The sequence below is a fragment of the Muscardinus avellanarius genome (genome assembly GCF_963383645.1).
Source record: "Muscardinus avellanarius genome assembly, chromosome: 2".
Taxonomy (NCBI): domain Eukaryota; kingdom Metazoa; phylum Chordata; class Mammalia; order Rodentia; family Gliridae; genus Muscardinus; species Muscardinus avellanarius.
The window spans coordinates 31,981,290-31,993,174 of record NC_137787.1 but is presented as its reverse complement, the minus strand read 5'-3'; the positions used below and the strand labels follow the sequence as shown (position 1 = coordinate 31,993,174).

Genomic DNA, 11,885 nt, shown 5'->3' with positions numbered 1-11,885 from the left:
GGAGCAACGCTATTTTTACCTCCCGGCTGCAAGCCTTTATGTTTACTTGCAGGAAGGATTAAGATGGAAATGCTTTGCCTGAGTTTTCTCCCGCAGGAGGGGGTTGGAATCGGAGTGGGTATGTGAGGTCAGGGGTGTTGGAAACACAGGTCGGTTTCCTGGGCCGTTCCCTCCAGGTCATGCCTGTTTCTGGCCTGGGAGCCTTCACACTCTTCTTTCCTCCCCCTCGGGTTCATCCCTGCCTGCCAGCTCCCCTCCCCCGGCCCCATCCTCGGAGGTGCGGCCGTCCCCTCTGCTGCTGCCTGGGATGCTGCATCACTCCGACGCTCCCCGGTGCCCCCACAGCAGGGCATGCGCAGTGCGTCCCGTGCCCGGCAACAGCAGCAGCAGCAGCATCAGCACCAGCATCAGCACCAAGTACCAGAAACCCCGCTCGCGCGCGCTCCCGGCCGGTGCGGCCCGCGCCGCGCGCCCCCGCCGGCCCGCGCGCCCCCCGCACCCTCGGCCGGAGCAGCCCCCGCAGCCTCCGGAGCGGCCGCGCCCGCGGGGGAGCGAGCGGCCCGGGCGGCTCCAAGTTGGCGGCGCGGAGGGGGCCCTGCGCTCGCTGCGGTCCGCCCTGGGAGGGGCCGAGCGGGGAGCCGCGGAGGGCGCAGCCCCAGCCCCAGCCCCTGCCCGCCCGCGGCGGCACCATGCGCGCCCAGCCGGCGTGACCGGCTCCGCCCGCAGCAGCCCGCAGCCCGCCGGCGCTCCGCCCGTCACTCCGCGCGGCGCCCGGGAGCGATGAGCCATGGAGCCGCCCGGCAGCAGCTCCCGGCGGCCGCTCCCCGCGGGCTGCAGCCCGGCCCGCGCCTCCCGCGGCCCCCGCGGCCGCCCCTCCGGCCCGGCGCCGGCCCGCGCGCCCTGCCGCCTGCTCCTCGCGCTCCTGCTGCCTGCGCTCGCCGCCTCGTCCCGGCCCCGCGCCTGGGGGGCCGCTGCGCCCAGCGGTGGGTATGGCCCCGGCCCTTCCTCCCCCGTCGGGCCCCGGGGAGGGGGGGGCGCCGGGTCCGTGCGCTCGGGACGCGCCCCGGGCCTGGCCTTCCCGCGCCCCCTCGTCCGCCTCGCTGCCCTTCTCGTCCCCAAGCCCCCATGCACGTTCTAGTTCACTTTTGGAAGTCCATTTCTGTTGCAGTCACGAAAAACCCGTCCCAGTGACTGTCGGCTCCGCCGGGGGGTATGTAGTGGCTCCTGGGCCCTTCCGCGGTCACACGCAACTTGCGGAGGGGAAGCCAGCGCCCGGGCGATGCAGCCAGGGACCGAGCTGCTTCTTGCGTGCTGGAGCCTTGTTAAGAATGCGGGAGGGTGTAAGGATAATAGGGGCAGGGGGTTGGTTGTTTCCTCGGATTTCCCACCGGGTTTATTCACTGCGGTTGGGATGGAGGCGAGGGAAGTGTACTTCAGGCACCAAAAGAACGAAGCGCAGAAGACATACTTTGTGCACGACCTTTGATTGTGATTTCTCAAAATGCTTGTCATGACCACAATTAAAATAATACAGTGTTCAAAGCATTGATGATTGGCAATCACTGACAGCAGAAAGCTGGCCTGGTCAGGAAAATAAAACGATATTGGAAAGTTGCCAGCATCCATATCCCTCTATGGCAAAGGACTTTTTTCTTTTTTTGCTCATCCAGCTCAAAGTTAAAAGAAAACTGTCTTTTTTGTTGTTGTTAAAAGAGTCAATTAACAGTCCTTGTCCATGAATTCAGCACTCAAGTTATCTTTGGAGTGTTCTCAAATGGGATGCTACTAAACATACTTGAACTTCTGTAGACTCAAAGAAGGGCTGGAGGTGAAGATCAGGACCCCTGAGCATGTTCTTTTAATGACTTTGCAAAGTCCACTCTGCCCTCTCCTCCTACTATTTAGATGAATATTTAGGTGCAGAGCCAGTCTAGAAACTGGCTAGAAAATATACACATTAATCCAGTATGTGATTGTATAAGCCTTACTGGCTATTAACCTTCCCAGGCCATAACTTGCTTTTCTGTGTCTCCATTTTTTTTTTTTTTTTTTTTACCTGCTATAGAAAACTTTGTTAGTGTAGTTAACGGGAAAATGCATTGTAGTACTTACATATTTATGGTATGTATATATGTGTTTGTGTATGTTTGTGCTTCCTGCCCCCCCAGCTCCGCATTGGAATGAAACTGCAGAAAAAAACCTGAGAGTCCTGGCAGATGAAGACAATACATTGCAACAGAATAGCAGTAATATCAGTTACAGCAATGCAATGCAGAAAGAAATCACACTGCCTTCAAGACTCATATATTACATCAACCAAGACTCAGAAAGTCCTTATCACGTTCTTGACACAAAGGCAAGACACCAGCAAAAACATAACAAGGTAGGCAGGAGGCTGGGCATGCGAAAGTAGCTGCCATGAAGTTTTCCTGTGATTTGATTTTGTGCCCAAATCTGATTTCACACAAATGTTACTGCAGCATTTTATTAAGGAAGCAATTAAAATTATGATAGGGGAGAAACTGGAGGGAATTAGCCTGGGATCTACTGGGATAGTGTTCTCTCTGACTAAACTGTAACTGGCACTTTTGGATGCCCTTATAAACTTAACAGCTGGAACATGGTTCGTGTGTCTTTCAGGCGCATTGGGCACTGAGCAGCAGAGCGAAGTTGTTTACGGTCCCGACTCGGGTCTGTGAGCCTTTATGTAAGGGGGCAGGATTCTACTTGTGTGATATAAAACCCCTTTTCAGTCTGCACACAGAAGGTTTCTGTAAGAGGCTCTCTGGGTGCATTTTCCCATCAGTCTTTCCATTTAGAACTTGAGTGTTTAAATTTACTTGTTCTGTCTCTAACTGATGTGAGGAAGAGAATATTGCCATTATATTTCTGTAGGTAAACAATTTGATATTTTAAAAGATTATGAAGAGTAGAAAATATTACTTGCATGATATGAAGACCAGTTTGGTTGACAGAATCCTTTAAGATTTAATCTGCATTGATTGTAAACAGTGGCTTTACTTTCAGGTTCATTCAAAAAGGGGCACTAATAGGGAGGCTGAGACAGGAGGATTGCAGTTCACGGACAGCCTCAGCTACTTAGGCCCTATGCAACTCAGTGAGACCCGGTTTCAAAATAAAGAATAAAAATTAGGGCAGGGGGTATAGCTCGGAGATCAAATGCTCCTGGGTTCCATCCCCACACCCGCAAAAACGGGGGGCACTAATACCTGGGGGTAGTGGCACACACTTATAATCCCAGTACTTCGGAGGGTGAGACAGGAGAATCACAGGTTTTTGGCCAGCCTCAGTAACTTAGGCCCTCCACAACTTAGTGAGACCCTGTTTCAAAACAAAAAACTAAATTAGGGCTAGGGGTGTAGCTCAGAGGTAGAATTCCCCTGGATTCAATTGCCAGGATCACCACCACCACCACCACACACACACACACACACACACACACACACACACACACACGGAAGAAAGGGGCACTAGTTTTGAAAAAGATATTTAGTGGAAGACAAAGATGTTTAATGTCAAAACAGTTTAAGGGATTTTCCCCCCCTGGTTCCTATAATTCATTTTAATTAGTAATAATATGAACTGCAAGCAGGTTTACACATGGACTATCAGTGCCTCTATTCTTTATTAGGAACACAAAATAGAGTGTTAATGTTAAATGAAAGCATATGGATTATACCTGTCCACTGATCTAGCCCATGTAGATTTCTACTACATCTGTTCAGTTGAGAAAAGCAGTAATGGTCTAAAAACTCTTAAATTTAAGAAGAGATTGCAGATATGAGTGAGTGAGCCTCAGCAACTGAGTGAGGCCCTCTGAAATTTAATGAGATCCTGTTTCAAAATAAAAAGTAAAATAGGGCTGGGAGTATAGCTTGGAGGTTGAATGCCCCTGGGTTCAATCCCTAGTACCACCACCTCCACCACCACCACCACCACCACCACACACACACACACACACACACACACACACACACACACACAATTTGTGGTTTACATAATTGTTTTATTAGTTTTCTGAAGTATAGGTGAGTGGTGACAGTATTTATCAGATAGAAATATAAGTTTTAGGGTGACTATCTCAAGGTTATAAAGTAGCTAATAGAAAATCCAAGAGGCCTAAATATTTACCTTTTTTTTTTTCTTTTTGCAAACAAGTCACTTCTCAGAAAATGCTTTCTTCATATTGAATATCTGTGGAGAAGTTAACTTTGTTTTCACATTATTGGGTACTGGCTGCTGCCCACCTTGGCTGTGATAATGGGTCTCCGTTCTCTGCCAGGCCTTTTTCTCCAGAAGCTCTTCTGTAATTTAATGGACTGACTAATAAATCTTGTCTACCCAGTTGTCTTGATAGGAGGAGTGGGCGTTATCTTTAGGAAGAGCCAGCCAAGGCCCCCTTGATAAAATGCACCGAGGACTGCAGCTCTCCTTATGAATGAGCCCTTCTGTGGCTAAGTGGCTAGTTCTCAAACGCCAGTGCCTTTGCATGGGGTGCTGGAGGAACACAAAACACTGCCTCAAAGCCTTTTTGAAAAGAGGCCTAAGCCCTTCTCAGTGGAAAGAAATTTCAGTAGAACTTTTTTGTAACTCAGGTAGCAGAGGCTATGACTAATGCTTCTCTTACAGCCTAAGTTTACATAGTTGTTTTGTGTGTGAGACATGGTTTGACGGCAGTATTATCTGACTTCCTATGACAATAAGGTTGTTAAGCCTTTACCTTCCACTTAGGCAGGGGACTAGACTTTTCATTATGGAACACTTACTTGCCATTGGAGGGATTCAACTTCTCCATTCCTGTCCCACCCTGGTGATTTGGGTCTCTTTTCTACTTTGGAAAGAATGTTTATATTAGAAACTGTACTTAAGAACGCTTTTCTTCTTTTCCTATTAGAGTGATTCAATGAGAATTTGTTGTACATTACTCATATACAAAGCCGTAGGCTAAGAATTCGCAGATTAGGGTTGCCAGGCTGGAAAAGACACCATCTGTCCTCCAGGAAGACACACAAATGACCCAAGCGAGAGTCTAAAACGTGCTCCCGCATAGGTGCTAACGGTGTTGTTCTTACAGGATGGCTTTTCTCCGGATCCTGAGATTTCCCTTTTATGGTTTTTAAGCGCCGCTTGAATGAGTTGACAAAAAGTGTTCCGTATGCTTTCTGCTGTACCTTAGGATGACATGCTTAATAACAGTGATGAGACACACTTGTCAGTCTTGCTGTTTCACAGATGTTTCATTGAGAAAGTATAGAATGTTGTCGTTTTTGCTCTTAAAAAAAAGAAGTTTTGATTTGAATATCCGTGTACTAATAGAGTGTTAATGTTAAATGAACACTGGGTTCATTTAACTGGGTTGTTTCTGCTTCCCCTGGTCCCATGGCGTGGAAGCGCATTTTAATGAATGTCTTAGAAATGCTGACTCATGGTGCCTCTCTCCTGGATGCCTAGGTGGGGTAGAGGTGGAGAGGGGAGTTCCCACGTAGAGGTTGCAAGGCCACGCTCCACATCTGTGTCTGCAGACGTTTCATAAATCCTCAGTGTTGACGAGTCCTAATTCTCTAACAGCTGTGAAAGTTAAAACGTTGATTAACTCTTTGAAAATTGGGAAGTTTAAAAGCACATTCTGTCACGTACTTCTGTTACATATGTACTTTTGCTTCTGAAAATGCTAATGTTTCTTTGTCAAAGAATGCTCAGGGATCTTTTAAATCTCCAAATAGGGTGGTGCATGGCCAACTCTCCGAACTGCCACTTTTGAGAGAAGTGGGCACACTGAATAATTACACCAGGATGAAGGCATAGACCGAGATGGTCCAGAGCGTACCAGGCATTTAAAGACACCTCAGATCCGAATGGTTATGTTCTTTCATTTTTGGTGCCTACCCAAATTCCTATTTCTTTAAAGACAGTTTTGTGTTCCTACAATTTATTGTAAGTTTTTTTCTTACTACCTAGGAACTGAGATTTAACACCCTGTAGCAATATTAGGACCTGAAATGACAAAGCTTAATTTTGTTTTGTGTAATACTGTGAAATACACATTTGGACTTCATCCTGTTCGCTGTCACACAGCCCCTAAAAACCTTGGACTGTCTGGAGTGATAAGGATTTCTTTAGTATGATAGTGGAAGGACTGGGACTGGTGGGTGGGCTCTGGCCTGGGGTCTTGTCACCAGAAAGACCACGGCATGTTTGAAGACTTGAGACTTTCAGCCTCACACCCCAGGAAGAGGCTGACAATTAAGTTGATCACTAATGCCCAGTGATGTAATCAGTCATGTGTATGAAATGACCTTCCATAAAAACCCAGAGAGACTGGATTCTGGAAGTTTTCAGATAGGCGAACATGCAGAGCTTCTTGGAGGGTGGTGCCCCTTATCCAGCGCTGTGCCTAAGGTCTTTTGCCTTTATAATAAGGAAAAAAGTCAGGCATGGTGGCACACACCTGTAATTTTAGTACTTGGGAGGCTGAGACAGCAGGATTCCAGGTTTGAGGACAGCCTCAGCAAGTACTAAGACTTTCATCAACCTAACGAGACCCTGTTTCAAAACAAGAATAAAAAAGTAGGGCTGAGTGTTTAGCTTGGAGGTAGAATGCCCCTGGGTTCAATTCCTGGTATAAATAAATAAACAAACAAACAAATAAATAAATAAATAAATGTGTTTCCCTGAGTTCTGCACACCCTTTTAGTAAATTAATTGACTGAGGAAGGGGTTGGAGAAACCATGACTGATAACCTGTCAGAAGTACAGGCCTCAGCTTGGGGCTTGTGATTGGCATCTAAAGTCTGTGGGACCAAGTCCCCAACTTGGGATCTGACACTGTCTTCAGACGAATAGTGTTAGAATTGAATTGAACTAGAGGACACTTGATTTGTGTCCAGTGGAGAATCTGTGAATTGCTTGGTGTGTGGGGATAAAGCCCCCATACATCTGGCGTCAGAAATGCTGTACTGAGTATCCACTGAGAACCGAGGACGGAAAATCACTTTGTTTTTTTCTTATGTTTTTGTTATTAAGACACCTTCTCTTTAGATATTTTTATGAGCTAAAATGGAATTATATGCTTATTAAACCTAAATGTTTTATTAACATTGATACAATATGCTAATAAAATGAAACATACTTTTAAAAACTAGGAGTAACACTTTAGATTCATTTATTTATTCTTAGATAAGCCTGTAAGGTCGGTTCCTAGGAAAGTTCAGGAACTATTTCCTGGAACTTTCCTTTGGTCAAAATTTACTTGTCTTATATTCTGTTCCATTAGGATTCTTTTCTTTTCTGGTTGGAAAAGGAAGGAACAGGGTCTGGGGGAAGGTGACCCAGATTTTGGGCAGCTATGAATGGAATCATCCAAAAAATTTGCCAGCTGGGCATGGTGGTGCACTCCTTTAATCCCAGTACTTAGGAGGCTGAGACAGGAGGATGGCAGGTTCAAGGACAGCCTCAGCAACCTAGCAAGACTCTCAGCAACCTAGCAACACCTTGTTTTAAAATAAAAAATAGCTCGGAGGTAGAATGCCCTTGGGTTCAATCCTAGTAACACACACACACAAAAAAAAAAAAAAAAAAAAAAAAAGAAAGAAAGAAAAAAAAAGAAAGAAAAAAAAAGAAAAAGAGAGGAAATTGGCTCTTGCCATGGACTAGCTTTTTGGGTTAAAGGCCTTTTATACTCCACACCACAACTGGTTGAAGAGAGAGAGAGAGAGAGAGAGAGAGAGAGAGAGAGAGAGAGAGAGAGAGAGGGAGGGAGGGAGGGAGAGAGAGAGAGAGAGAGAGAGAGAGAGAGGTGTTTAGTGAATTTATTTATTTATGTATTTATAGGGTGCTGGGGATTGAACCCAGGGTCTTGCCCATTTTAAGCATGAGCTCTACCACTTATCCATGTCCCCTAAGTGAATTTAGATCTTGATTTTATTTGTACTTTCTAGTTTACTTTAGGACAAGACCAGTTTCACAGTTCTTGACTTTCTGAAAGCCGGCTGCTCCATTTTTTCTTGGCATAGAATAAGGGTCCCAAATGTCTCTCCTATGAGATGGTCTCACAACGATTTAGAATTCTAAAATATATATTTTTATGACTCCTATCAGCAGGAATCAATTTAAAAATCAATAGTGGGCCAGGTGTGGTGGCATACACCTGTAACTTTCATACTTAGAGGCTGAGACTCACAGGTTCAAAGCCAGCCTCAGCAACTTAGCAAAGCCCTCAGGAACTTGGTGAGATCCTGTTTCAAAATAAAAAATAAAATAGGCCTGGGGGCATAGCTCAGAGGTAAAATGCCCCTGGGTTCAATTCCTAGTACCACACACGTTAAAAAACAATAATAATAGCCAGGCGTGGTGGCGCTAATCCCCGTGCTTGGGAGGCAGAGACAAGAGGATCGCACAGGTTCGAAGCCAGCCGCGCTGGCTTAAGAGACCCTGTTTCCAAATAAAAAAGTATAAAAATAGGTCTGGGAGTGTAGCCCAGAAGTAGAAGGGTTTCCAGGGGCCCCAGTACCACCATAAAAACAAAAACAAAAACAAAAATACTCCAACCCCCCAAAAAACCCAATAATTACAGAAAGACCCATGTTATAAAAGATGGGAAAAATATATAGAAGTTGCATATGTTTTTTAAATTAATTTTTTTGTCATTTGAAATGAGGTCTTGTTATGTCGCCTATACTGGCCTTAGACTTCAGGCCTCGAGCCATACTGCTTCATCCTCTCAAGTAGCTGAGACTAGAGGCACCCGCCACCATACCTGGTTATTTGTAAAGTCTTACGGTTTGCACTGTAGAAATGTCCCTGCTTTTTTCTAACTCAGTTGCATGAATTTTATTGTTTAACAGATCTGAATGCCCTTTTTCAAATGTGATAGAGTGGCAAGCTATTAGGTTGTATTATAATAATACAAATTTTTTATATTGGCCTTAATAGCCCCCTTGCAAACTTTCCAGCTCTGTCTGAGCAGCCTGACAAAACTGTAGTATATAGAATTCAGACTTGTAATGGCTTTATTTTTAATGCATGATGTATAGTAGGCCTTTGGTAAATGTCTGTTGAATGAACTGATGATTGAAAACCCATATGTTAGAAAGAGTGTAGTGGTTCCCATAAAGTTTTGTTTTATAATCAAATTGAAATTTAAAAAGATCCTCAAGATGCTTTTAAGTCTATTTGGTGCTATTCCAGATCAGTAGGAGAGGTAATTTTGGTTTTGAGTTTTTGGCATTGCATAAGTCATACCTTATGCTAATATTATTTAAAATAGCAAAAAATACCCGTACAGTAGTCCCTCCTTATCCATGGATTCCCTTGTAGCAGTTTCAGTTACCTGCAGTCAACTGTGGGAAGAAAAAGAGTGAATACAATTCAGTCATTGTTTCAGGGAGCGTTTTCACTGCTGTGACCCAGAATACCTAACAACCACAACTCAGAGGAAGGAAGATTGGTTTGCTCATAGTTCTGGAGGTTTCAGAGGTCAAAGTCCATGTTAGGCTGGGTCAAATCCACGGAACTCAGTGCATGGTTACTGGTAACAGAGAGAAGTGGGCCACGCACATACATGTAGTCCCCAAGACCACACCCCTAGTGACCCACCTCCTCCAGCTACATCTTATCTGCCTGTCTTACCACCTAGTAAACCCTTTAATCCATCCATGGATTTATCCACTGATGAGATTAGAACCCTTATCTTTCAATCATTTCACCTCTGAACACTGCTGAATTGTGACGCATGAGCATTTCTTTTTTTTTTTTTTTTTTTTTTTTTGGTGGTAATGGGGGTGGAACCCAGAGGCTTTCTACCTCCGGGCTATACTCCCAGACCTTTTTTATATTTTTTATTTGGAAACAGGGTCTCACTAAGTTGCTGAAAGCCTCACTAAGTAGCTGAGGCTGGCTTGGAATCCATGCGATCCGCCTGTCTCAGCCTCCCAAGCGCGGGGATTACAAGCGAGCACCACCATTCCTGGCATTTCCAGGGGACATTTTGTATCCAAACCATAATAGTAAGATATGTAGAGGGGGGTTATTCATATAACTTCTATCACAGTATATTGTTATAGTTGCTCTATTTTATTACGTCATTGTTAACGTGTGTGTGTGTGTGTGTGTGTGTGTGTGTGTGTGTGTGGTACTGGGGATTAAACCCAGTGGCATTCTACCTCTGAGTACACCCCCAGCCCTATTTTATTTCTTATTTGGAAACAGGGTCTCACTAAGTTGCAGAGGGCCATGCTAAGTTACCGAGGCTGGCTGTGAACCTGTGATCCTCCTGTCTCAGTCTCTCAAGTGTAGAGATTACAGATGTGTGCCACCATGCCTGGCTTTTTCTAGTTATTCTTCTAAACTGTCTTTTATTATAGGTGGGTATATATAGGAAAAAAAAAACAGAGGATATATAGAATTTGTTACTATACTTGGTTTCAGGCATCTACTGGAGGTCTTGGAATGTATTCCCGAGGATGAGAGGGGACTAATATATTCACAGTTCCTAGGTGATCCCCATCACTGTTGCCCACCATTAAAGGGCTAATTAGTAGCTGACCCTGCAGTAGTTTTTTCCATTGTTGGTTAGTTGCTGAGTGGTGTCTATCTACTCATCTAGTTCCCAGTAAGTCAGATCCATATCTGTTAGGGGTTGACGCTTCTTTGATTCAGCAAACATGGACTGAGTACCTCTTTTGCATCAGGCACTGTCCTGGGCTCTGGAGATAAGAACAAAGAGTTAACACTGAGTGTCTGCCCTTGCTTACCAGTGGGTGTCTGGTCAAGGGTACTGGTGGTGTGCAGTTCATGTCTGGGTAGCAGCAGTTGTCAGAACAGAAGGCTGTGGACACCCAGAGGGGAGAGCAAGCTTTGTCCAGCGAGGTCAGAGAAAACCTCACAGAGGAAGAGAGACTCAGGCAGGTCCTAATGACCCCTTAGAGATATGCCTGTATGGGAAGAGGAGTGAGGATAACCCGGGCAGCAGAGTGAGGATAACCCTGGCAGCTCCAGGGGCATGGGCCAGGCTTGCTGGGCAGCAGCAGCACCGTGGATGTGGCAGGTATGAGAAGGGGAAGGCCATTATATGAAATTTCAAGGAATCAGGCATTTATATTTTATTTATAGTCAATCAATTCCTACTTGATTCTCTAAAAACCCAGAGGCAGGTGCTTACAGAGGGAGTGGTTGAGATTTAAGCTTAGTATCTTCACAAAAGACTAATAGCTAGTGGATGCCAGACAGAGCCAAGAGTCGAACCTAGGTCTTTCTTTTGCAAAATGCACATTGGAGGGAGGTAGGGATGTTGGGAGTGGAAAGAGAAGGAGTGGGGATTGTGAAGGCTGTGATGACATGATATACTAATGAAGTAATAAAACACTGAACCAGTGTGACCCAATCAACAACCATCTCTACTAGTCTTCAATTAGGTTCTCTATGAATGGATCCCTCCTATAACTGTCCTCATCCTATAAAATGCCCACCCTAGACTGTATGGGTGGCTCTTTCTGCTCTACCAGAAACAGCCCTTCCAGGCTTTCATTAACACTTTCTCTTTATGCTGTTGCGCTGTGTCCCCTGTCCTTCTCTTTCTTAACACCGGGGAGTCCAGAGGTGAGCACATGTCCATTGAGTGCCAAGCACATGGCTCCTCATGGAGCTCCCCTAACAGGGGGGAACCAGCCACAAACATGGCATCAACAGCAATAGCAACATAAAGCTTTCAGGCATGGACAAGAGCTTGAAGAAGAGGAAAAGGGTAACATGGTAGAAAGCAGAGGGTGCAGAAGAATGGAATTACTGCTGGGACCAAACCCACCTACTGTTAAGAAGTAGCTTTTTTTTTAGATAGGGTAGACATATGCTGCTTACTGCAGCTCCCA

At 45.3% G+C, this 11,885-nt stretch overlaps 1 protein-coding gene across 2 annotated transcripts in view; it reads left to right on the top strand.

The window, feature by feature from the left end:
• Positions 1–787: 787 nt before the first annotated feature.
• ADAM23 (ADAM metallopeptidase domain 23) overlaps positions 788–11,885 on the top strand; it is a gene marked incomplete at both ends in the record, with an annotated part of 182,679 nt that continues 171,581 nt past the window's right edge. For both annotated transcript variants that reach the window (XM_080689511.1, XM_080689512.1), the window contains 2 exons: positions 788–983; positions 2,169–2,383. In XM_080689511.1, the coding sequence (XP_080545637.1) occupies positions 788–983; positions 2,169–2,383 (411 nt within the window). The remainder of the gene's footprint in view (positions 984–2,168; positions 2,384–11,885) is intronic.